This window comes from Chiloscyllium plagiosum, chromosome 4 (assembly GCF_004010195.1).
Source record: "Chiloscyllium plagiosum isolate BGI_BamShark_2017 chromosome 4, ASM401019v2, whole genome shotgun sequence".
Lineage (NCBI taxonomy): Eukaryota > Metazoa > Chordata > Chondrichthyes > Orectolobiformes > Hemiscylliidae > Chiloscyllium > Chiloscyllium plagiosum.
This window is the reverse complement of record NC_057713.1, coordinates 72449999-72477893: the sequence shown is the minus strand read 5'-3', so window position 1 is coordinate 72477893 and position 27895 is coordinate 72449999. Positions and strand designations below refer to the sequence as shown.

The 27895-nt window shown below is 40.8% G+C and overlaps 1 protein-coding gene across 1 annotated transcript in view; it reads left to right on the top strand.

Annotated features, from left to right (window-relative positions):
- Positions 1 to 25394, top strand: part of LOC122549120 (dendritic cell-specific transmembrane protein-like) — a 44924-nt gene extending 19530 nt beyond the window's left edge. Inside the window, exons 2-4 of the mRNA XM_043688420.1 lie at positions 6969 to 8032; positions 19479 to 19811; positions 24168 to 25394. Coding sequence (XP_043544355.1) covers positions 6998 to 8032; positions 19479 to 19811; positions 24168 to 24275 — 1476 coding nt within the window. The 5' untranslated portion in view covers positions 6969 to 6997 and the 3' untranslated portion in view covers positions 24276 to 25394. The remainder of the gene's footprint in view (positions 1 to 6968; positions 8033 to 19478; positions 19812 to 24167) is intronic.
- The last annotated feature ends 2501 nt before the right edge of the window (positions 25395 to 27895 follow it).

Below are 27895 nucleotides of genomic sequence, written 5' to 3'. Positions count from 1 at the left end.
ACTACATTTCCCATCAACCACCATCCTCTGTGTTCTTTCAGCCAGCCAATTTCTAATCCAAACTAAATCGCCCTCAATCCCATGCCTCCGTATTTTCTGCAATAGCATACCATGGGTAGCCTTCTCAAATGCTTTACTGGAATCCATGTATGCCACATGAACTGCTTTATCCTCATTCATCTGTTTGGACACCTTCTCAAAGAAGTCAATAAGGTTTGTGAGGCATGACCTACCCTTCTCATACTGAAAATGTGTTGCTGGAAAAGCGCAGCAGGTCAGGCAGCATCCAAGGAACAGGAGCCCTTCTTCAGGAATCTCATAACCTTCTCACAACCATGCTTATTATCCCTAATCAAATTATTCCTTTCTAGATGATTATAAATCCTGTCTCTTATAATCCTTTCCAACACTTTATCTACAACTGAAGTAAGGCTCAATGGTCTATAATTAACAGGGTAGTCTCTTGCCCCTTCTTGACTAAGGGGACAACATTTGCTATTCTCAAGTCTTCTGGTACTATTCCTGTAGACAATGGTGACCTAAAGATCAAATCCAAAGACTCTTCAATCTCCTTCCTAGTTACGCAGAGAATCCTAGGATAAATCCCATCCGGCCCAGGGGACTTATCTATTTTTATACTTTCCAGAATTGCTAACACCTTCTCCTTATGAACCTTAATCCTGTTTAGTCCTGTAACTCAGTATTTTCCTCATCAACATTGTCTTCTTCCAGTGTGAATATTAATAAAAAATATTCATTTAGTGCCTCTCCTATCTCCTCGGACTCCACATAGAACTTCCCACTACTGTCCTTGACTTGCCTTACTCTTGCTTCAGTCATTCTTTTATTCCTGACGTACCTGTAGAAAGTTTTAGGATTTTCCTTGATACTACCTGCCAAAGACCTTTCATGTCCCATCCTGGTCCTTCTTAGCTCTCTCGTTAGGTCCTTTCTGGCTAACTTGTAACACTCAAATGCCCTAACTGAGCCTTCACATCTTATCTTTACGTAAGCCTCCTTTTTCCTCTTGACAAGAGATTCAACTTCTTTAGTAATCCATGCTCGACCACTTCTTCCCTTTTGACAGGTAAATACTTATCAAGGAGGAGAAAGTGAGGTCTGCAGATGCTGGAGATCAGAGCTGAAAATGTGTTGCTGGAAAAGCGCAGCAGGTCAGGCAGCATCCAGGGAACAGGAGAATCGACGTTTCGGGCATAAGCCCTTCTTCCTGAAGAAGGGCTTATGCCCGAAACGTCGATTCTCCTGTTCCCTGGATGCTGCCTGACCTGCTGCGCTTTTCCAGCAACACATTTTCAAATACTTATCAAGGACATACAGTAGCTGTTCCTTCAGGAAGCTCCATATTTCAATTGTGCCCATCCCTTACAGTTCCCGCCCCAATCCTATGCATCCAAAATCTTCCCTTAATCGCATCATAATTGCCTTTCCCCCAGCTATAACTCTTGCCGTGTGGTATATACCTAGCCCTTTTCATCACTAAAGTAAATGTAAGTGAATTATGGTGACTATCACCAAAGTGCTCACCTACTTCCAAATCTAAGACCTGGCTGGGTTAATTAAGTAGTACCAAATCCAATGTGGCCTTGTCTCTTGTTGGCCAATCTTGCATACATTCGACAAAAAATGACCCATCTAAGGTTTTTGAACTGTCGCATTTCTTGTCAATATTTGGAAGGTTAAAGTCCCCCATAACAACTATCCTGTTACTTTTGCTCCTATCCATAATTATCTTTGCAATCCTTTCCTCTGTCTCTGGAACCTTTTGGAAGCCTGCAGAAAACTCCCAAGAGGGTGACCCCTCATTTCCTGTTTCTAACCTCAGCCCTCAGTAGACTAGTCCTCATCAAACATCCTTTCTGCCACCGTAATACTGCCCTTGACTAAAAATGCCACACCTCTCCCTCTTTTACCATCTTCCTTGTTCTTACTGAAACATCTAAACCCCGGAACCTGTAACAACTATTTCTGTCCCTGCTCTATCCAAGTCTCCAAAATGGGCACAACATTGAAATCCCAGGTACCAATCCATGCTGGAAGTTCATCCACCTTATTCCGGATGCTCCTGGCATTGAAATAGACACACTTCAAACCACCTTCTTACCTACCAGAACACTCCTGCAACATTGAAACCTTATTCATAACTTCACTACTCTCAATCTCCTGTACACTGGAGCTACAATTCAGGTTCCCATCCCCCAGAATTAGTTTCAATCCTCCTGAAGAGCATCACCAAACCTCCCCCCCCACTTAGGATAGTATTACCCCTATGGTTCAGATGTAGATCATGTCATTTGTAGAGATCCTGCCTACCCCAGAATGAGCCCTAATTATCCAGGTATCTGAATCCCTCCCTCCTGCAAGATCCTGTAAACATGTGTTTGGTCTGGGTTTTGGTTATCCCTATTCCCTTTCTTGAAAGAGGGAATAACATTTGCCACCATCCAATCATCAGGAATTACTCCAGCAGACAGTGAGGACACAAAGAGCATCACCAAAGGCACGACAATTTTTTCTCTCACTTCCTGTAGTAACCTCTGGTATATCCTGTCTGGCCCAGGGGATTTACCTTTCCTCACGTTTTTCAAAATTTCCAGCATATCCTCCTTCTTAAAATCAACCTGTCCAAGCTTATTTCACCCTGTCCTCACAAACGACAAGTAGTGAATACTAAACAAAATATTAATTAAGGACCTCCTCTACCTCCTCCGACTTCAGGCACAAGTTTCCTCCATTATCCCTGATCAGTCTTTCCCTCACTTTGGCCATCCTCTTGTTCCTCACATAATTGTAGAATGCCCTCAGAGTTTCCTTAACTCAAAGCTTTATCATGCCCCCTTTTATCTGTCCGAAGTCCATTCTTCAGTTCCTTCCTGGCTCTGTGGCCTGTCTGATCCTTGCTTCCTCAACATTAAGTATGCTTCCTTCTTCCTCTTGATTAAATGTTCCACATCTCTTGTCATCCAAGGTTCTTCACCCTACCATCCCTTCTTTGCCTTAGTGGGACAAACCTAACAGCACTCTCAGTAGGTACTCCCCAAACAAGCTCCACACTTCTATCATGCATTTTCCTGAGAACATCTGTTCCCATTTATGCTCCACAATTCCTGCCTAATAGCATTGTAATTACCCCTTCCCCAATTAAATACTTTCCCATGCAATCTGCTCCTAACCCTCTCCATGACTATAGTAAAGGTCAGGGAGTTGTGATTACTATTAGCAAAATGTTCTACTACTGAGAGATCTGACATCTGAATTGGATCGTTGTCAAACACCAAATCCAATAAGGCCTCGCTCTACATATTGAGTCAAGAATTCTTCCTGAACACACCTGACAAGACCTGGTCCATCCAAACTATTTGCAATCAATATTAGGGAAGTTAAAGTCACCCATGACAACAAGCTTATTATTTCTGCACCTTTCCAAAATCTGCCTCCCAATCTGCTCCTCCACATCTCTGTTGCTATTGGGGGATGTCTATAGAAAACTCCCAATAAAGTAACTGCTCCTTTCTGGTCTCTGACATCCACCCATCATGACTCAGTAGACAAATCCTCCTTGACAACCTCCCTTTCTGCAGCTGTGATACTATACCTGAATAGCAATGCCACTCCCCCACCTCTTTTACCTCCCTCCCTATTCCTTTTGAAACATCAAAACCCCGGAACATCCAACATCCATTCTTGTCCCTGTGATATCCAAGTCTCCATAATGGCCACAACATCATAACTCCAAGTACTGATCCATGCTTGAAGATCATCACCCTTATTCCTGACTCTTCTTGCGTTAAAATAGACACAGTTCAACTCATCACACTGACTGCAACTTTGCCCTATCAACTGTCTATTGTTCCTCACAGACTCTCTGCATGCTATTCACCAGATACTCCATCCTCTGCTCCATAGCTCTGGTTCCAATCCCCCTGCTAATCTAATTTAGACCCTCCCGAAGAGGTCTAGCAAATCTCCCACCCATGTATTGATACCCCTCTAGTTTAGGTGCAACCCATCCTCCTTGTACAGGTCCGACGTTCCCCAGAAGGTATCCCAATGATCCACATATCTGAAGCCCCCTCTCCTACATACCAGTTCTGCAGCCATGTGTTCCGCTGCACTTGTTCTCTATTCCTAGCCTCGCTAGTTTGTGGCACCGGTAGTAATCCTGAGATTCATACACTGTTAGTCCTGCTCCAACCTAACTCCCTGTATTCATTTTTCAGATCCTCATCCTTTTTCCTTGCTATGCCATTGGTACCGATGTGTACCACGACTTCTGGCTGCTCACCCTCCCCCCTTAAGGATCTTGCAGACTCAATCCAATACATCTCTTATCCTGGCACTTGAGAGGCAATATACTGTGCAGGAATCTCATTCGCTACCACAGAATCTCTTGTCTGTTCCTCTCACTATCGCCCTCCTATTCTCCCCTCTTCCCTTCTGAGCCACAGAGCCAGGCTCAGTGCCAGACACCTGGTCGCTGTGGATTTCCCCTGGTCTGCCTCCATCCCCCCTTCCCCCCCCCCCCACTACTACCAACAGTATCCAAAGCAATATACTTATTATTGAGGGGTACTGCCACAAGGGAATCCCTACACTGACTGCCTATTCCTTTTCAAGAGCTACATTTATCTTGTAGCTTAGGTGTGACGACCTCCCTGTAACTCCTCTCTATCAACCCCTCAGCCTCCCTAATGATCCGAAGTTCATTCAGTTCTCTAACACAATCTGTAAGGAGCTGCAGTTCAGTGCACTTCTCGCAGGCAAAATCAGCAGTGGTGTCCCTAATTCCCCACATTCTGCAAGAGGAGCATGCAACTGCCCTAGCTTCTATCCCCTCTGCTCTAAATTACCAAAAGAGATTTTAAAAATCCTTACTATACCAACCGTCCACACAGAGACATTTTGTTTGGTTAGAGGAGGAGGACAGTGGTGGGGGGGAGACACTACATGAATAGTGTTTTGGTTTTAGCCACTGCCTAAAAATATTAGCTCATTTACCCAGCAGTCCCCGAGTCTGCTTCTGCTCCTGTTCACCCTTCACTCTGCTGATTCACGAGGTAAGTATTTAATATTCAAATTTACCTTCCCAGCTGGCCCCTGGCTCATGCTGTCTTGACTCTTGCTGCTGAAATGGAAGCTGCTGATTCATGTGGTGAGTATTTTATATTCTAAACTTATCTTCCCACTGCACCTTGGCTCGCATTCTCTCAACTCCTGCTGCTGAAATGGATTTACTCAGTCCCAAAACAATAACATATGACATTATTTCATCTGATGACATTGAACAATTAACTGTCCTCTGAAGTCTGAGAATACAGAATAAATCGTCAATGTCTCTACATTTCATGACTGTTCCATTGACAGTTCCATATCTTCTTTGTTGACAGGTAACAACATTTTTGGTTTAATTCACAGGATATGGGCATCACTGACTAAAACAGCAATTATTGCTCATTCCTAATTGCCCAGAGTGCAGTTCAGAGTCAACCACATTGTTTTGGATCACATGTAGGTCAGACCAGATATGGATGGCAGATTTCCTTCCTTAAAGGACATTAGTGAACCAGATGAGTTTTAACAACAATTGATGATGGAGATTATAGTTTTAAGATAAGGGGTAGCAGGTTTAAAACAGAAATGAGGAAAAATCACTTCTTTCAGAGGGTCATCAATCTGTTCCATACTTTACCTCAGAGTTCAGAGGATGCCAGGTCATTGAGTAAATTTAAGGAGGATATAGAGAAATTTTTAACTAGAAAACATTAAAGGAAATGAAGAGGAAGCAGAAAAGTGGAGTTGAGGCTGAGATGGGATAAACCATGATTCCATTGAATGACTGAGCAACCCGAGGGACTAAATTGCCTACTCCAGCTCCCAGTTTCTTTTGTTCATGATCATTGTTACTCATTTTCATTTTTGGAATTATTCCTTGAATTTAAATTTTGCTATCATCAGATTTGAAATTCTGTTCCTAAAACATCAGTCCTGGTACCTGGAGGACTAGTTTATTCACATTGCCATGATGCCATAGGATCCGCATAGCCTGGAAACAGGCCACCCAGCCCAAAAAGTTCACACCACCCTTTGAAGAACACCCCCTTGACCCATTCCCCCACCAAATCCCTGCAATCCTGCATTTCCCATGGCCAGTGCACCTTCCTACTCATCCATGAACTCTGTGGGCAATTTTCCATGGCCAATCCACTTAACTTGCATATTTTTAGATTGTGGGAGGAAACTACCGCACCCGATGGAAATCCACGCAGACATGGAGAGAACATGCAAACTCCACACTGATATCACTTGAGGATAGAATTGAACCTGGGTCCTTGGTGCTGTGAGGTAGCAATACTAATCACTGAGCCACAATACTGCCCTTTTATGAAACTTAGAAGCATAGACAAAATAAATATTTGCAGTTGGATTTTGGTTGTAAATACTTCATAATTACCAGATGGAAACAGTAACTGCATTTTACAGATGAAGTTGTTGGGATTGGTCATATTTGGTCATAAATATATGCAGGTATATTTCAAGGCCCATTTTCAAGTTATATAATTGCATTAGTAAAATAAAGCTAAAATATAAATTTCTCATTAAAATGATGCAAATGACAACAAGAAATATGCTTAAATCCATTTAAGTTCTAAATGTTTGTAACCATGTGTTAATTTTGCGGTTGAGATACTTGAGCAGGGTTCTTTACCATAAAGGTTTACTTTAGTTTCACAATGTGAAAGGCCAAACTAAAAAGAATATTTCTTTGACCTGTCAGTTCTAACTGCTAATCCAATCATCATTGTGTATAATGATAGTTAGAGCAGGAGAGGAAGAAACCATGTCTAGTAATGAACTTCATTGTATACTTACACTACTCTACATTGATCAGTGATCATACATTCACCCATTGCTCTTCAAATAATGCTTGTGAATGTTTTATTTAATTTCAGTTACTTCAATTGTGGACAAGTTAATCAAAATGAAAATGGTCAGTCTGAAGATTTGGGCTCAATGTTTCAGAGGCCTCTTTGAACTATTTGCCTCAGAGCGGAAGTCTGGCCTGAAGAACATTGTGTGCCTAATTTCACTTTGCCTTCTGATAGGGCTGGGGACCAGTGGCATACTCTTTATATCTTTGCGAGCAATTCACTTCAGCCTTGTAGTAAGTCTGACAGTCTGTGGAATATTTGCTGCCATCATTCCTGGTGCTTTGTTTCTCTCAAAGCACTTCAGATGCTTTACTCTGATTGTCCTCATCTCCTGTGGAACACAACAAGGACGGAACGCTCTGATCACAGCTGGCACTGGTGTGGTGCTCTTCAATTGTGCCCAAAACAGCTTTCATAATTTAAAAGGATTGGTAGAAAGCTTAGAATGCAATCTGGAAAACATGCTGCCATCTATTAAGAATCTTCTGGAAAAGTACATTAAAATTCTAGAGTGGATTCGTGAACAGATCCAAAAATTACCACAAAATGCATTCGTCAAGTTTCCAATTCATTTTGAGATAAAATGCAGTATAAGAGATGATAAGCTAAAACAAAACCTTAATGAGACTAAAGTTAACCTGGAGAGCCTTGCTAATCACATGATTTCAACATTGGACATGGTTTCCCAACTTTGTAAAGGAGTAGTGATCATAGTAGGCATCTTACTGGTCCTAATATTCACTGGTTTATATATCAAGCGATATTTGTCCAACATCAAGTTTGAAAACATATATATCACAAAACAGTTCCTGAATTTTGATGAGCAGCAGAAAGAACAAGGTAAGCCTCACCTGCTCCAACTAACCAGAAAAGAGAGGAAATCTTTCATAAAGATCCCAGCATTCTCTTTCTCAGAAAGGGAAAGAAAAACCTTGGCAAGTTTCTGTGTTCCCATCCTCATCAAAGTGTGCATTTGGGGAATAGTCATCATGCTGGATTACGGGCTATTCTTGCTTATTTCTTCAATAAGATATCACCTGGATCATCTGCCTCCAATCAACATTACCATGGACTTCCAATTTGTTGTAAGTAGACATAATTTTTTTAACATAAAACTGTTTTCTTTTGGGTAATTTTTGCATCTAAAGTGGCCCAGAAGTACTTTAAAACTATATGCTTAAAAGTATAATGACTTGGAATTTGAATCTTTGATGAAAGTGAGGTGACAGTGGGGAGCATTTTGGGACCTGTGACAATAGTTTTATTAATTTTAAAATAGTTATGGAGAGAGACATAACTGGTCCACAGGTTCAAGTTCTAAACTGGGGCAAGACCAATTTTGATGGAATTGGACAGGAGCTTGCAGAGGTTGATTGGAGTAAATTGTTTGCAAACAAAGGGACCTTTGGCATGTGGGAAGCCTTCAAAAGTAGATCACTAGAGTTCAAGGTCTAGATGTTCCTCTGAGGGAGAAAGGCAAGGTTGGCAGGAATAAGGACCCTGGATAACAAGAGATATTGAGGCTTTGACCAAAACAAAAGGTGGCGTGACTCAGGTACAGTCAGCTGGGATCAAGGAATATCCCTGGAGGAATATAAGGAACATAAGAGTTTACTGAAGAAGGTAATCAGGAGGGAGAAATTGGGGCATGAGATAGCCTTGGCTGAGAAGTTTAAGGTGAATCGAAAGAGATACTTGTTGTTGTGCCACCATAGTCTTACCAGACCATAGGGGCTGCTTTTTTATCAGAGGGAAGTGACTGGTGGTAATATAACCTGAGGGCCAGCTATCTCAGGAGAGGGAAGAGGTTGAGAAGGCGAGTCTTTCATGGTAACTTTAAACTAGTGATAGGAATTGAACCCTTGCTGTTGTCATCATATTGCTCTGTAAACCAACAATCCAGCCAACTGAGCTGAACCAATTCCTTGTACTTTAAGTATATTAAAGGAAAAAGAATAACTAGAGAGAGAATAGGGCCCCACAAGGACCAAAGTGGACATATATATGTAGAATCGCAGGAGATGGATAAGGTTCTCAATGAATGTTTCTCCTCTCAGTGAACCATGAAGACTTGGGAACCGGGGGAAATTAGTGATGATATCTTGGGAACAGTTTATATCACAGTAGAGGAGGTGTTGGATGTATTAGGATGGATGAAGATAGATAAATCCCCTGATCCTGACCAGGTATATTCAAGAACGCTGCAAGAGGCTAGAGAAGAAATTGTAGGGGCCCTGGCTGATATTTTTGCATCATGGTTAGCTATGGGTAAGGTCTGTAAGACTGGAGGGTAGAAATGTTTTGCCATTATTCAAGAAGGGCTGCAAAAAAAATCCTAGGAACTATAGACCAATAAACCTAACATCTGTGGTGAGTAAATTACTTCAGATGATTCTGAGGGATAAGCATTTGGAAAGACAAGGTTTAATTAGCAGTAGTCAGCATGGCTTTGTGAGTGGGCGATCATGCCTCAAAATGTGTGAGAGATTTTTGTTAAAGTGATCAGGAAGGTTGACGAGGGTAGGGCAGTAGGTGTAGTTTATATGGATTTTGGTAAGACTGCTCTGCAAGGTTAGATCTCATGAAATCCAGAGCGATCTGGCAAATTGGACACAAAATTTGCTTAATGGTCAGAAGCAGAGAGTAATAGCAGAAGGATGCTTGTCAGACTAGATGCCTTTGAATAGTGAAGTGCCTCAGGCATGGGGGAGTGCTGAGCCCATTGTTATTTGTTATCTAAATCAATGATTTGGATGAGAATGCACAAGACATGATTCATAAGTTTGCTGATGACTAAAATAGAAGGTACCATGGACAGTGAGGAAGGTTATCAGAAATTGCAACAGGAGCTTGATCAGCTGGGGAAGTAGGCCGAGAAATGGCAAATGGAATTTAATATCGATAAGCGTGAGGTCTTGCATTTTGGAAAGTCAAAACAAGATAGTTTTATTCTTAATGGTAGGGTCTTAAGGAGTATGGTGGAACAGAGAGGCCTTGGAGTTCAGGTTCACAGTTCTCTGAAAGTGGAATCTCAGGTAGACAGGCCAGTGAAGAAGGTTTTGACATATTGGCCATCATCAGTCAAGGCATTGAGTATAGAAGTTGGGAAGTTATGTTGCAATTATACAAATCATTGGTGAGGCTGGGCTTGGAGTATTGTCTTCTGTTTTGCTTACCTTGATACAGGAAGGACGTTATTAAACTGGAAATGTGCAGAAAGATTTACAAGGATGTTGCCTGGACTCAAGGTTCTGAGTTATAGAGAGGAGTTGGAAAGCTAAGATATTTTTCTTTAGAGCGTACAAGACTGAGGGGGTTCTTCTAGAAGTGTATAAGATCAACAGAGGCATGGATAGTTTGAATGCATTCAGTCTTTTTCCCAAGATTGGGGAATCCAGGATGAGACGACATCAGTTTAAGGTTAGAGGGGAAAGAATAAATGGGAACCTGAGGAGCAAATTTTTAACATAGAAAGTGGTACACATATGGAATGAGCTGCCAACAGAAGAGGTTGAGGCAGTTTTATTAACAACATTGAAAAGGCATTTGGAGAAATACATAGATAGGAAAGGATTAGAAGAATATGGACCAAGTGCAGGGAAATGGGGTTTGTGTGATTTTGTCCAGCATGGACCAGGTTGGGCCAAAGAGCCTGTCTCCGTGCTGTAGGACTCTATAACTCTATAACTTAAAGTGGGAAATGGTAGATTGACTCATTGGGATTTCCTGCTTGTGCACACTTCCAGTCAGCAATTGTCCATCCTTTAAAGAGAGGGGAAAGGAGAGCAGAAAATCCCAGTGTCAATTCTATGAGAGCAGTGATTGTTAATCAATTCTGTTTCACTGATCACGTGTTCTATGGGTCTTTGCATGATTAATGTATCTGGTCCGAGAGCCACATTGCCAACTGTACATTTGGCTAGTGATTCTATAAAGTGGAATTGGTCCTTGATCTTAAGATTACTTTTTCCCAATTCTTTTACCATACTTCTTCTTGCTGATGGGTATTCTTGAAGAATTGTTTTCCATTTTACAGGAGGTTTCTCTCAGTCAAGTTCCTCTGAGCAAGAGTTTCCCAGGTGTTCTATTTTTCAGTTCTTGAGAGAGTCTTTGAAGGGCTTCCTTAGTCCTCCTCTTGATTGAGTGCCTTTCTTGAGCTGGTGAGGAAGATTTGCTTTGGCAGTTGAACCTGAGGCATCTGTTGCTGGCCCAGCAAACTTGGTTTTGGATGATCATGTCTGGTGCTATTGGTTCCTTCAATGATGTTGATGTTAGAATGCCTGTCCTCCCATCTCAGTCAGCATAGATGGTATTTCTCCACAGCTTTGTGGTGGTTCTATATGCAGTCAAAGTTTCTGAACCATGCAAAAGATCAGAAGTGGGATTGCCTTATAGACAAGGATTTTTGTTCTAGTATGATTTTTCAATCATTGAAGGCTCTCAACTTTATGCGTCCAAAGTCAGCACTCGTGGATTGAATGCGGGTGATGGATCGGCATATCAATGTCGGCCTAGTCAAGAGGTAGCTTCCAGGTCAGGGAAATGTTCCACTTTGGGAGGATTTCTCCATTAACCTTAATAGAGAGATAAACCTAAACTTGCCTCGGGTTGGATTAGTAAAGAACTTGAATCTCCTTGAATTTGAGTCTAAGTTCTTCAGTATGCTTTTGCAAAGACAACATCCATTGCAGATATGTTCTCTCAGTATCAGACTCACTGTCAACAAATCTGTACCTCCACATCCCTGTCACATCACCTTCACTGCTATATCTTAACCTAAGCTATTTATATATAACTTATGGACTTTTTCAGAGTTTTCTTCTTTTTGTACATGTTGTCTTGCTCAAAACAGTAGAGAGCTGCTTTTTGTCATGTATATAAATGATTTTGATTTGAATATAGGAGGAATGTTTTGGATGGGGAAATAGGTTATCTCAGGGGTACAATGGGACCTTGATCAGATGGGCCAATGGGCCAAGGAGTAGCAGATGGAGTTTAATTGAGATAAATGTGAGTTGTTACATTTTGGTAAGGCATATGTACAATTAATAATAGGGTCTTGGAGAGTGTTGCTGAACAAAGACTCCTTGGGGTACAGGTTCACAGTTCCTTGAAGGTAGAGTCACAGTTAATGAAGAAGGTGTTTGGTACACTTGCCTTTATTGATCAGTGCACTCATTATAGGAGTTGGGATGTCATGTTGCAGCTGCACAAGCAAAGGAATATTATGCTCAATTCTGGTCTCTCTCCTATAGGAAAGATGTTAAACTTGAGAGACCATAGAAAATATTTACAAGGATGTTGCCAGGCTTGGACAGCTATAGAGAGAAGTTGAACAGGCTGGGGCTATTTTCCCTGGAGTGTTGGAGGTTGAGGGGTGACTATATAGATGTTTATAAATTCATAACGGGCATGGATAGGGTAAATTGCCAAAGTCTCTTTCTTAGATTATGGGAGTTCAAAATGTACAGGGCATAGCTTTAAGGTGAGAAGGGTAAGATTTAAAAAGACCTAAGGTGCAACGTTTTCACATAAAGGATAGTGTGTGTATGGAATGAGGAAGTGGTGGAGATATTAAAACTACAAATGCTGGAATCCAAAGTAGACAAGCAGAAGGCTGGAAGAACACAGCAAGCCAGACAGCATCAGGAGGTGGAGAAGTCAATGTTTCTGGTGTAACCCTTCTTCAGGAAGTGATAGAGGCAGATACAATTACAACACATAAAAGGCACCTAAGTGGATACATGAATAGGTTTAGAGGGATGGGTGGGCCAAATGCTAGCAAATGAGACTAGATTAATTAGGATATCTGGTCGGAATGGACAAGTTGGATTGAAGGAGCTGTTTCCTTACTGTACTACGACTCTAAATATTTTAAATACAGACTGAGTCAGGCTTGCTCTACAAGGATTGCAGAATAAGTATCACTTTTTAACTCCCACTCTGCAGGACAGGGGAAATGAACATAGACCTCCAGCTCACAGGAAGTGATAACCAGGCCTGGGATTAATGGAGAATTAGCTTTCATCTGTGAATGAGCTACAGTACCTTAAGATGCTCAGAGTTAACTTGTTGGCCTCCAGCTATTTCTAGATATGTCATCTAAGTTTGTTTACAGTATACGGATGTCACTGGCTAGGCCAGAATTTATTGCCCATCCCTAATTCCACTGAAGAATTCCAGTGATGAGCTGTCTTTTTGAATAGCAGTCCTTGGGCTGTAGAGAAACCTACAATGCTGTTAGAAAGAAAGTTCCAGAATGCTGGCGCAGTAACAGTTAAGGAATAGTGATTTATTTTCATGTCAGCCTGATAGGGGAATTGGAAGTGAATGTACATCTGGTGGTGTTTCCATGTATCTGCCAGTCTTGTCCTTTGCAATGGTAAAGGTATATATGTGATATTTGGTGGTAACATCTCAGGATTTCACAATCTCTTTCTATGCCCTCCATGACTACATGACTCTATGACTTCTACAGACAAATACATTATGGAGATGACCGATGCCATGTTTGTAAAGCCACTACTAATGAAGCCGATCAGTTTGAGGAAGCCCTTGGATTAGCTCCAATGGCAGAATTTTCACAGCTCCAGGGAATCACAAACAGCACTCATGACTCAGTGGCAATAGTCAGGAGGAGAGTTCAGGTAATCAAGTATCACCACTCTACAAGCTACACCAAAAGAGTAATTGTGTTAATCAATCATTAAAGAAGTCTCTTTATTACTAATAATTAGAAAAAGAGAGACTTCCACCTAGTTCCACCTAGCCCACAGTGTTCATACAATAAATGACAAACCTGGTTATGAACTGAACTCCAGTAAGAATTAAACATTATGACAAACCTGGTGATGAACTGAACTCCAGGACCGAATTAAACATTATTCCCCTTAATCCCAAACACAACATTTACATCTAGATATGAAAATATTGCTAGGAGAAAGTGAGGACTGCAGATGCTGGAGATCAAAGCTTAAAAATGTGTTGCTGGAAAAGCGCAGCAGGTCAGGCAGCATCAAAGGAGCAGGAGAATCGATGTTTCCATAATCCATAGATGAGCAGGTCAGGTGAATTGGCCATGCTAAATTGCCCACAGTGTTAGGTGCATTAGTCAGGGGTAACCCTCCAACCACAAGGGATGAATGCAGATTTCTCCAACACGTAAAAGGGACTTCCTCATTTCGCCTCCCCCCACCTTTTCTCAGTCCCAACCCTCGGACTCAGCATTGCCTTTTTGACCTGCAATCTTCTTCCCGACCTCTCCGCCCCCACCCCTCTCCCGCCTATCTCCCTCACCTTAACTTCCTTCCACCTATCGCATTCCCAACACCCCTCCCCCAAGTCCCTCCTCCCTATCTTTTACCTTAGCCTGCTTGGCACACCCTCCTCATTCCTGAAGAAGGGCTTTTGCCCGAAACGTCAATTCTCCTGCTCCTTTGATGCTGCCTGACCTGCTGCGCTTTTCCAGCAACACATTTTTAAGCTATGAAAATATTGCTGTCTAGAGATATTGTGGATGGGAGAAAATAAAAGACCATAAAACATTCTTGACATTCTAGAGTGTTATAGACCAGGCCAGACCCCCCTCAAAATATTTTAAGAAGGTAATCTAGATCCTAACTTTCCTTATTGTAAAGGCAAATGTGCAGTGGGTGTTCCAGGTGTGATGCAGCTGGTCAAACCACTCGGCTTTAAGCAAAACAGAATTAACTGAAACACTGCAGTTGAAACACAACAAAAAAAAGCAGAATTTAGAATAACTTAACGATTGGAAAACATAACTAATCCCATGCAGTAACTAATTCTAATTAACTGTTCCAATACAGTAACATCCCATAAACATATACCTTGGCAAAAATGTAAATTCAAACACAGGTTCTTACAGGTAGAAGGGAGCAATGTCCAGAGAGAGGTTTCAGAGAAGGTCAGAGAAATTCTTTACTGAAACTTGCAACTCCCCTGGACTTACACATCTTGTGATTGCCACAGCTAAAACAGACGAGAAAAAACCTGAACTGGCAGAATTTGTCACTCCTCTTCCATTGTTAAACTATGCCTTGATGATCTCTCTTCAAGTGTCTTGCTGTCGGAGGTGCCAGCAATGGACTAATGCAGACCTAAATGGGTTGACCTGATGCTGGAAAGCCACATGACATACAAACAGAGAATCTCCTCAATTAGCATCTTTATCTCTCAGTGGTCTGACACCATCTTCCTGCCTGTGGCCCATCTGCATCCCCTGCTGGCCAGCAAATGGGGAGCATTTTGTTGCCCTTCCATGAGGCTCTGAATAGCCACAGGCAAGGCTCTCCTCCATCTTCGTAAGACTAAGATTGAGTTTGTAAAATTATTGTGGAGGGTCAGCATGTACTCAATCACCTACCCTACAGACAGTTACTATTTCCATGGCAAAAACCTGAGGCAACCTCCACTCAGTAAAAAGACAATCTACGTACCACTACCACTACCATTGAAGGAATTCATCACACTGGAAATTAAAGTTAACTTTAATTACATAGACCTTCCAGCAGTCTCAAGAAATGTCAGGAGATAGTCACTCCTCCCAACTGTCAGTCAAAAACACCAACAGCCCAGAACGCCACCCTCCCACCCACACCCACAACTTGGGACCATGAAAATTATCTCTTCAGAACCATGGCCCAATAAATCATCAGTGCCTCAACAGGATATTAACAGAAACCTGTTATGGACCAGGCCAGACTCCCTCAAAAGGGGTGGCACAGTGGCTCAGTAGCTAGCACTGCTGCCTCACAGTGCTCGGGAGCCACATTCGATTCCCATCTCGTGTGACTGTCTGTGTGCAGTTTGCACATTGTCCCCTTGTCTGCATGGGTTTCCTCAAGTGCTCCAGTTTCCTCCCATAATCCAAAGATGTGCAGATCTGGTGAATTGGCCATGCTAAATTGCCCATAGTGTTAGGTGCATTAGTCAGGGAGAAAGTGAGGACTGCAGATGCTGGAGATCAAAGCTGAAAATGTGTTGCTGGAAAAGTGCAGCAGGTCAGGCAGCATCCAAGGAACAGGAGAATCGACGTTTCGTACATGAAGAAGGGCTCATGCCTGAACCACGATTCTCCTGCTCTTTGGATGCTGCCTGACCTGCTGCGCTTTTCCAGCAACACATTTTCAGCATTAGTCAGGGGTAAATAAAGGGTAGGGGAGTGCATCTGGGTGGGTTACTCTTTGGAGGGTTGGTGTTGACTTGTTTCCATACTGTGGGGAATCTAATGTAAAATGTTTTAAGAAGGTAGCCCATACCCAAACTTTTTCTTATTTTAAAGGTAGATTTTACGTGAATATTTCAGGAGTAATGCAAATGGTCAAGCCACTCAGCTTTAAGGTCAAACAGAGTTTATCTAAACACTACAGTTGAAACACGAACAAAAGAAAACAAAATTTAGAATTACAAGTTATTTGAAAACCCAACAGATTCTATATCACAACTTAACAAATGAACTGTTCCAATCCCTGACACATCCTATAAACACACCCCTTGTCAAAAGGTAAATTCAAACATAGGTTCTTACAGGCAGGAGAGATTTAGAGAGAAAAGTCAGGCAAGAAACATCTGTTGAAGAATGGAACCTTTTAGCGTCTCTGCTAAAAACAGCTTCTGACTGCCTGCTAAAACAAACCAAACTAGAAAACACCCTGAACTGGGAGAACTGGCCACTCACCTGCCATTGTTCGAGTAGCCTTTCCAAACATATTGGCACTTCTGCCTTTATGAGCCCTCTGGAAAACACCAAGGACAAAATAACCTTGTTAAATGGGCAGCATTGTCACAAACTCAAGATGTGAGATCCAAGTAATGACAAGCCTGTCAAGAAAATTTGAAGATTGCAGCAGACTGGCCAGAAAAGGACATGGAGAATACTATACAGGATTCTTCAGGAGGGCACAGAGGAGAAAGATAAGCAATAAAAGTGGTTCTCCAAATAGATTATAGAACATAGAACAGTATAGCACAGGAACTGGTGCTTCAGCCCATGATATTGTGCGTAACTTGACAGCAAAGGAAAATAATCCCTTCTGCCTGGCCTTGGGTCCATATCCTTCCATTCATATTCATATGTTTATTTAAAAGTCCCTTAAATACCCTTATCGTTTCTGCCTCAACCACCACCCTGGCAGTGCATTCCAGGTTCCTTCCACTCTCTGTGTAAAAAAACCTGCCCCTCACATCTCCTTTGAACTTATCCCTTCTCACCTTAAATACATGCCCCATGGTATGAGACATTTCAACTCTGGAAAAAAGATTCTGACTGTCAAGCCTAACTTGGCATCTCATAATTTTACAGACATCAATCAAGTGTCCCCTAAGCCTCTGCCGCTCAAGAGGAAACAGCCCAGGTTTTAGTAGCCTCTCCTTACAGTTCATACATTCTAATCCAGACAGCATCCTGGTAATATTGTCTGCACTCTCTCCAAAGTTTCTACATCCTTCCTGTAATGTGGCGACCAGAATAGAATGCAATACTTTAAATGTGGCCTAATCAAAGTCTTATAAAGCTGTTACATAACATTCTGATTCTTGTACTCAATATGGCTTCTATACCACTCTATCTACTTGCTTGGCCACTTTCAGGGTGCTATGGATGTGCTATACAAGATCCCTCTATACATCAATGCTGTCCAACGCCCTGCCAGTAACTTTTCTTTAGCATTTGATTTCCCAAAGTGCAGCATCTTATGCTCACAAGGATTAAATTCCATCTGCCATTTCTCTGCCCATATCTGCAACTGATTGATATCCCACTGTATCCTTTGACAACCTTCTACACTATTCATGACTCCAGCAATCTTTGTATCATCTGCATACTCACTAGCCCATCCATCTCCATTTCAGTAACGTATACATATCACAAACAGCAGAGATTCCAGTCTGGATCCCTATGGAATGCCACCAGTCATGGACCTCCAGCTAGAAAAACACCCTTCATCCACTACCCTCTCTCCCCTATGGGCAGGTCATGCAGCCAAGAAATCATGGATCCCATGCATCTTAATCTTCTAGATGAGCCTATGATGAGGGACCTTGTCGAAAGCTTTACTAAAATCTATGTAAACAATATCTACTTGTCTACCCTCATCACCTTCATTATCTCCTCAAAAATTCAATCAAATTAATAAAACATGACCTGCCCTGCACAAAGCTGAAAATGTGTTGCTGGAAAAGCGCAGCAGGTCAGGCAGCATCCAAGGAACAGGAGAATCGACGTTTCAGGCATAAGCCCTTCTTCCATAAGCCCTGCACAAAGCCATGCTAACTGTCCCTAATTAGGCCATGTTTTTCCAAATATGCACAAATCCTATCCCGAGGAATTCTCTCCAGTAGTTTCCCAACCACTGATGTGAGACTCACTGATCTATAGTTTCCTGGATTATCCTATTTCCATTCTTGAACAGAGGAACAACATTGTCTACTCGCCAGTCCTCTGGTACCTTTCTAATGGTTAGCAAAGAAACAAAGATCTTGGTCAAAGCCCCAGCAATCTCCTCACTTGCCTTTCCCAGTAACCTGGGTTGGATACCTTTAGACCCTGAGGACTTATCCACCTTAATGCTCTTCAAAAGATCCAACACCACTTCTTTCTTGATCTCAAAATATCCAGCATTTTTGTATTCTCCACACAAATCTCACTATCCTCCACATCCTTCTCCTGGATGAATACTGATGCAAAATATTCTGTTAGGACTTTACCCACATCCTCTGCCTCCAAACATAAGTTGCGTCTTGTATGGAATAATTGAGCGTCCCTTGCTCAATTCCCTTTCATTGGAATGTTTTTATAGATCCCATCCCAATGACCTTAAACAGATGACCGTTCCCTTGGACTCTTGATAGTAATAACCTTCATCATGCCCACTGTTGGGCTGAATGCCATTACACACCATACTTTTCAATGATAACTGCAGAATCGCATACATAGACAGACAGTTATATTCATATATATATACACACACAGGTAGACAGGCAAACGCAAGCACATAAATACAGATATATTTCACATGTGTGTACAATTGCATGAAGGGTGTTTGGCTGTTTGGTTAATAGATTTTTAACTAATAAATTTTGATCTGTAGAGTAAAAGTGGACAAATGCATGTCTGTGCATATAATATGCTGACACACACCTGCACAGACATGCATTTGTCTATTTTTACTCTACAGATCAAAACTTCTTAGTTAACAATCTATTAACCAAATAGCCAAACACACTTCATGCAATTATACAGGTACATATACACACATCTGAATTTACAGAAGTCAGTCCCACAACATCCAATGCCCTTTGCTGTTGCCCATTTGATAACAACTTTGTTTAGCCCATGAAACAAGTTTCTGTAGCACTTACATATCCATAGTTTATGGATATAATTGTTGAGACATCGCTAAAATGATAGATAATCTGAAAACCTGCATAAAGTTCCTTATTGATGCATTGGTTTGCATGTTCATATTGAGCTGAGATGCTGGTTGTTTACTTAATCATCTAACATCCCTGCAGGAAGAAATCAAGATTATCAACATTCCAGTAAGTCGGCATGAATCCGGAGGAAAATTCTCGTATGAAACTCATTTGTCCAAAGACGACTGCATCCCTCAACCAACTCTGACAATAAGCAAGATATGGCCCCCACTTGTTGCAATAATTGCTGTCTTACTTGTACTCACTTTATTCTCTGCAAAATTTACAATATTGAAAGTATTGGTTTTGTCATCATTTTACGATGAGACAGAAAAGAGACGAATAGAGTTTCTACATGAAAAAATACTACGGAAAAGAGCCTTGGTCACATTAATGAAAACAAATGAACCTCAAAACTTCACAGATGATAAGGTAAGAAAGTTATTATAATATATTTTAATATAAGCTTTTTACAGGATTACTTGAAAGCAACATCCATAATATAAACTTGAATATAATTTGACATCAGTTATATAGAGAGCTCTGCTAAATATTATCTGAACTCCTTTCCCGAATTTCTCTCCTTTCCAAAAACTTCTTTCCTATTAAGGTCATTAGGGAGAGTGTTATTAATTCAATATTGCTTGTTTAACATTATCAAAAAAAAATATAGAGTGCTGTGATTTCATTTATGGATCTGTATGATCATGGTATTTGAATATGGAACCCACCTCTAACAGATAACAACGTCATCCTTCAGCATCTATAGATGAACCTGAAGTCACTTCTAAAACACTACAGGGAGAGTCAATATTAGCTGGTTGTTACCTTCACAGTCCAAAAGTCCTGTAGTAAATGATAGAACATTCAATACCTTATCCCTCCCACATCACCAGCTGACAACAGGACCAATGACATTCATTTCCATTACTCCTAAATGTAGGAAACTATCCCAAAACATTCCCAGAGGTTAACAATTGAGACCAAGAGCTGAATTATATGGGTTGCCTGGCGACAATGTGAAGAAGAACCCATGCAGGGGAAGAGCGACAGCCCCACAATTAAATTATGATCAATCGGCTATTAACAGGCTGGAGGTGGATTTCCACAGCCTAATAACAAGTGGTCCTACCTCAAGAGCAGCTGGCCAATTAGAGTGATTATGGTGGGTGTATCAATAGTGAGTCAGGAGGTGGGTGTCAGTTTTACAGTTAGACCAAGTTAAGCCTCTAATTTTCCCTGAGTAATTATGCAGTTAAATCAGTCAGAATGCTCTACAGTCTTTGACTCTCGAGACTTGTTTTGGAGGTTTCTGGATGCTGTGTACCTGTCCATTGGACGTTTAAACTTCATGGGCAGTTACCACAATTGGACTGTTGTGAAGTATTAGTCAGGTACATTTAGTCTTCAAGTACCTATTGATGGGAAAATCTGGGCCAATGCAATTGATCTTCCCAACATTTGCTTAAAGTAAATTTCGCTTGTTTAGTACTGGATGTCAGATACACAGTCTGGTTATTCAGCGACAGGGAAGGTGTTGCCAGATAGAAGTCAGGTAGAGCTAGGTACTTATTTTAATTCATTCGTGGGATGTGGGCATTGCTGGTTGACCAGTGTTTAATGCCTGTCCTTAGGCACACTTGAAAAGATGGTGGTGAGCTGCTTTCTTGAACTGTTGCAGTCTATATGTTTTAGGTTGCCCCACAATGCCCTCAGGGAGGAAATACCAGGATTTTGAACCAGGGACAGTGAAGGAACAGATATATATTTCCAAGTCAGGATGGTGAGTGGTTTGGAGGGAAACCTGCAGGTGGTGGTTTGCCCATGTATGTGCATGCTCTTGTCCGATATGGATGTGGTCATAGGTTTGGAAGTTCCTGTCTCAGGATCTTTGGTGAATTTCTGCAGTGCATGTTGTAGATAACACACACTGCTGCTACTGAGCATTGATGGTGGAGAGAGTGAATATTTATGGATGTGGTGTCAATCAAGCTAGGGTGCTTTGTTCTGGCTGCTGCCAAATTTCTTGAGTTTTGTTGGAGCTGCACCCATCTAGTCAAATGGGGAGTATTCTATCACACTTCTGACTTGTGTTTTGCAGATGGTGGATGGGCATTGGGGAGTTAGGTGGTGAGTTATTTGTCACAGTATTCCTAGCCTCTGACCTGCTCTTGTAACCATTGTGTTTATCAGGCAAGTCTTGCTGAATTTCTAGTCAATGTTAACCTTAATAATGTTAATAGTCATATTGAGTCCTAGTTCTATCTTTTCAGCTTCTTTCTTGACTCCTTCATCACCTCTTTGCTATCAGACCTTGCCAACATCCAGTTCTAGGAGAACCAATTAAACATTGGGAGAGCTACTCAACAAATGAGGAGTCTGTTGCTAGACTTCTTTTTATTAATTCATGGGATTCAATATAGATGCAACACAAACAATCTTGAGTGTTTTTGTGCATGAAACATAGAATGCCAGCACATAGATGCAGCGGAAGGCTTATGTACTGTTAAGATTAGAGTGGTGCTGGAAAAGCACAGCATGTCAGGCAGCTTCCAAGGAGGAGGAAAATCGATGTTTTGGGCAAGAGCCCTTCATCAGGAACTGAACTATTAATCCTTATTTCTTTGGGTTTGGAGTATAAGATTAGGCAGGTCTGAATGCAATTGTACAAGTTGCTGGTGAGAGCATATCTGGAGTACTGTGAACAGTTTTGGTCCCCTTATTTCAGGAAAGATATTATTTTCACTTGAGACAGTTCAGAGAAGGCTCACTAAGCTGATCATGTTATGGAGGGATTGTCTTATGGTCAATGGTTGAACAAGTTGGCCTACTCGCCAGCTTTAGAAGAATGAGAAGTGATCTCAACGGCACATAAAAGATACTTAAGGGGCTTGACAACATAACTACTGAGAGAATGTTTCTCATCGTGAAAGAGTATAAGATCAAAAGGCATTGTCTCAGACTAAAGAAGTGCCAATTTAAGACTGAGATGAGAAGAATCTCTTCTCCCAATGGTTTTGAGTCTTTGGAACTCCTTGTCATGGAGAGCTACAGGAAGGACAGCAAAAAATGAGGGTGGATAGCAGAGTCTTGTGTATTTTTAAGGCTAAGATAGATAGGTTCTTGATAAGCAGGGGAATTGAATATTGCAGGAAAGTAGATGTGAGGAATGTCAGATCAGCCATGATCCTCCTGAATGAAGGAATATGTTCAAGGGGTGAACAACTTACTCTTATTCCTGTTTCTTATGGTCTTATGGAATATGTGCATCACTAGCTGGGCCAGCATTTGTAGTCCATCTCTAATAGCCCAGGGGACAGTGAAGAGTCATTGTTTTGGTTCTGGAATCACAGGTAGGCTAGACCAGGTAAGGACAACAGATTTTTTTTCCTTAAAGGACAGAAGTAAACCGGATCAGTTTTTCCAACAATCAATAACAGTTTCATGGTCATCGCATGACTCTTATTTCGGATTTGTATTGCATTCAAGGATTTGCATCTGCCAAATAATAATCATTGAGCAAATTGAAGTCATTATCTTCAATAACCCCACTGCAAACATCATTCCTTTACCTTCAGTTTCTGCCTCCTTTCTAGTTACAATCCCTGGTTTCTAGTTCATTGCTTTCTTTCCCCTTCACCTGATGAAATCTTCAGATATATCTCAGGCAAAACTGGAGACATCTCTGCTTCTATTCCTATGCTCGTTCACTCTGGCATGCACAGAGTCTTTCTCACTCTGCATAGTCCAGCAGCAGACCATGATGTGTACAGCTAGATACCCTCAGAAGTCAGTACTAGAACTCAGAAAGATTTGAACGCTGAGAATTGTTTACATTTACATTACATTGGGCGGCACAGTGGCACAGTGGTTGGCTCTGCTGCCTCACAGCGCTAGAGACCCGGGTTCAATTCCCGCCTCAGGCAACTGACTGCGTGGAGTTTGCACATTCTCCCCGTGTCTGTGCGGTGCTCCGGTTTCCTCCCACAGTCCAAAGATGTGTAGGTCAGATGAATTGGCCATGCTAAATTGCCCGTCGTGTTAGGGGTATGGGTGGGTTGCGCTTCAGCAGGTCAGTGTGGACTTGTTGGGCCAAAGGGCCTGTTTCCACACTGTAAGTAATCTAATCTACAACAAACTATCAAGAATAAATTTAATTTTCCCCAGTGGTTGTGTTTTATTCAGGACTGAATGCTGGACAAGTGTGGAATATCGAAAGATAGAAAGTGATAAATAGTCAATATATAAGCAGTTGGAGAAAGAGTTAGAAATAGGTAATGAGAATCAAATCATTAACAGGTTTAATGATCTTGTAGTTACATGGAAACCAAATGACTGAGGCATCCACCTGACTTAAGATGGCACTCACCCCTCTCTCCCTTCATATAGAAGGTCCTTAGCATTGCCCAGCATAGTTCTTAGTATTCCCTGTGTACAGACTTCACATATGATAGTCAGACTGGTACAGCTAAGATTGATGATGCTACAAACAGTAGAAGCTTAGAAGAGGAAGAACTCAAATCATGGATACCTGGAGCCCTCAGTTTATTCTCTTTTACATCAATTACCATTTATTAGTGGCTCCGCTTCCAAGGAATGATGTGGAATTCCCCAGAAGGTTGGAATAGAGCTTTAATGTGGCACTTCCTGACCCTTCTGCCCTTCCAAGTGTACAGTAGAATGTCTAAAGAGAATGGAGATTTGGTAGATTATTTGGATTTTTGAAAAAGAACATTGAATAGAAGCAAATATTTTATGTTTCACATTTGGACTTTGTCACTTCTACAGGTCTCATTTTGGTTTCCAATCTTCAGAATGAAGCAAAGAAAGGATGGCTTACCACAGAGAAGAGAATTTCAATACCAGAATGCTCATAGGTTATGTGTTGAGCTTTGAATAAAGATGAATTGGAAACTAGGCAATTTCACTGGCCTAGCACTTCATGTGATCATGTAATAGACCATTATAATCAGTGATATGCATTCGGTGCAGTAAGCTCTGTGTTCACATTTTGCAAAATATCTACTCTCTATAATTTTGGTTTATTTGAATTCAGTCCAAAAACTGTGATAAGTTATGGACATTCAGTGAAGGGGAAAGTTAGAGTGAAACCTTTTGACACAACATCAACAAAATGCTACAATGAGAGCAGGTATGAGGGACTCATATGAGATCTAAAATAGTTGACTGAGAGTAGCATAGATCTTGCAGCTGCTCCTGAGATTGCCAACCTATTTCTAGAAATACTTTTAGATTTCTTACATTTATTACATTTCAGTAGTATAAGATTTTATTTTGATTCATCTTTGATTCTTTTATAGTCAAAAACACAAAACAACATTTGTTTTTTCAAACGGAGTTGCGTTAATGGAATTTTTGAAAAGGTCCACACATATCTTATTTCTCGATTTCTTACAGTTATTAGATTTCATTTGTACAATGTTTTTAATTTAACTTATGCTTGGTTTGTTTATCGTGAAAAACACAAAAAAAAACCCAAAAAGCCCAAAAAGAGCATGTGATATTTTTTAAAACCGAGTAGTGTTAACAGAGCTTTTGGAGATGCCTACATGTGGATGGCTTGTTTTCTTTTTCTCTAAAATTATAGGTGTAGAAGGAGAGATTTTTTTCAATATCGCAAAAGAGATTTTTTTTTAAATTGCAGAAGAAAGTTTTTTTTAAAACCGAGTTGTGTTTATGGAACTTTTGTAAAGACCTACATGTTGACAGATCCGGAGTGAGATTCTTTTTGTATCAAAAGGTTAAGAGCTGTCTGCTGGACCATTTGAAGAGGAGTTTTTTTTTAATTCGATTGTTCAGCTAAAGTGGTTGTTTTTATTTAAGATTTGTATGTTTGAACAGATATTCGGTTTTGTGTAATGTTGAAGAGGAGAGTCTCTCAGAGGAAAGTAGAAGAGGCAGTCAGATCTTGGGCACTAAGAATGAATCTTATTAGATTAGATTAGATTACATTACATTACAGTGTGGAAACAGGCCCTTCGGCCCAACAAGTCCACACCGACCCGCCGAAGCGAAACCCACCCATACCCCTACATTTACCCCTTACCTAACACTACGGGCAATTTAGCATGGCCAATTCACCTGACCCTGCACATCTTTTGGACTGTGGGAGGAAACCGGAGCACCCGCAGTAAACCCACGCAGACACGGGGAGAACGTGCAAACCCCACACAGTCAGTCGCCTGAGGCGGGAATTGAACCCAGGTCTCTGGCTCTGTGAGGCAGCAGTGCTAACCACTGTGCCACCGTGCTTATGTTAGGTGGGGTTTGACAAAATTTAGAAGAATAATTGTTATGGGGGATACTCTTGTCAAAGGTACAGACAAGACATTCTGTGGAAATGAGTATGAATCTTGGATGGCATGTTGCTTTCCTGGTGCCAGGATTAAGGACATCTCAAAACATTTGAAGCATATTGTTAAAAGGGAGAGTGAGAAACTGAAAGTTATTGTACACATTGGTAGGAATGACATAGTTAGAAAAAAGATCAAGGCTTTACAGAGTAAGTATAAGAGGTAGAAGATTAAAAAACAGAACCTCCAAGGTAATAATCTCTGGTTTATTCCTGGTGCCAAATATGAATGAAGGAATGAATAAAAAAGATAAATCAATGGCTGAAGAGAAGTTGTAATGTTCAGGGATTCAGGTTCTTGGATCATTGAGAATTCTTCTGGGTCAGAAAAGACCCATTTAAAAAGGATAAGTTTCACCTGTACTGGAAAGGGACCAATATCCTCATGAGAAGATTTGCTAATTCTAATAAAGGAGACTAAACTATTAAAGAGAGGTGTGGAGAGATCTTAAGTAGTAGAGTAAATAGAAAGAAAGACGAAGATGATTGTGAATCTGAAAAGAACAAGTTAGCAAAAAACAGACAACAGCAAGTCAGAGAAAGAAGTAACTCTGAAGCATCAAATGGATTTATTTCCATGTAAGGGGTCTAACAGGTGAAGCTTATGAACTCAGAACATGTTTGGAAACATAGAATTGGGACATCATTGTATTTCCAAAACTTGGCTGAGCGATGGACTCAGCTCAATGTTTCAGGTTTCAGATACTGTACTAAAGGTAGAAAGAGAGGCAAAAGAGAAGGGAGAGTGGCATTTTTGATTAAGGAAAACCTTACAGTTGTAACTAGAGATAATGTTTCTGAAAAATTATCCAGTGAAAATATATAGGTTAAAATTAGAAATAAGGAAGAACGATCGCCTTTATGATTACCTTATGATCACCTTGTACTATAGACACCACCTTTCCCCCACCAATAGCCAGAGGGAAATTTGAGGAACAAATATGGGGAGGGATTTCAAATATACGCAAGAATAATACAATTCTAATAGTAAGTTATTTTAATTTTCAAAATATTGACTAGGACTACCATAGTGTTAAATGTTTGGACGATGAAGAGATTGTTAAATGTGTTCAAGAATTTTTCTTTATCAATATTTAAATTTCCAAGGAGCAAAACTTGACCTTCTCTTGAGTAATAAGACAGAGCAAGTGACTGCCAAAGGGGAACACTTTGGGTCTAGTGACCATAATTCTAATTGTTTTAAAATAGTTATGGAAAAGAATAAGCTTTCCATAAAAATTGAAGTTTTCAATTGCAGTAAGGTAAATTTTAATGGGACAAGAACTTTCAAAAGTTGATGAGAGTAGACTGTTTGCAGGTAAAAAGAAGTCCGATCAGTGGTAGGCCTTCAAAAGTGAGACAGTGAGAGTTCAGATTCATTATGTTTCTGTTAGAATGAAAAGTAAGACTGGTAGGATTAGAGAACAATGCATGAACAACGATACTGAGATTCTACTCAAGGATAAAAAAGGATCATATGTTAGGTACAGACAACTGGGTTCAAATGAACCTTCAACATTATAAAGAGTGCAGAGGTATTCTTAAGAAGGAGATCAGGAAGGCAAAGAGTGGATGTAAGATACCTTTGGCAAATAAAGTTAAGGATAATCCAAAGTGATTCTATAAGTATATTAAGAGCAAGAGAGCAACAAGAGAGAGAGTAGGCCCCTTAAAGATCAAAGAGGTCATCTTTATGTTGAACCTCAGTAGTTGACAGAGATGTTAGATGAAAATTTCACATCAGTTTTTACTGTGGAGAAGGAAACAGAGGCTAGAGAACTCAAGGAAATAAATATTGATATATTCACATTACATAAGAGGAATTGTTGGAGGTCTTAGAAAGTATAAAGGTGGATAAGTCTCTGGAACCTGATCTGGTGTATCCCAAGACACTGCGGGAAGTTAGGGAGGAAATTGTGGAGCCCCTTAGAACATAGAAAATATAGAACATAGAAAAATACAGCGCAGTACAGGCCCTTTGGCCCTCAATGTTGCGCCGATCCAAGCCCACCTAACCTACACTAGCCCATTATCCTCCATATGCCTATCCAATGCCCGTTTAAATGCCCATAATGAGGGAGAGTCCACCACTGCTAAAATAATTTTATCATCTATAATTATGAAAGAAGTGCTGGAAGACTGG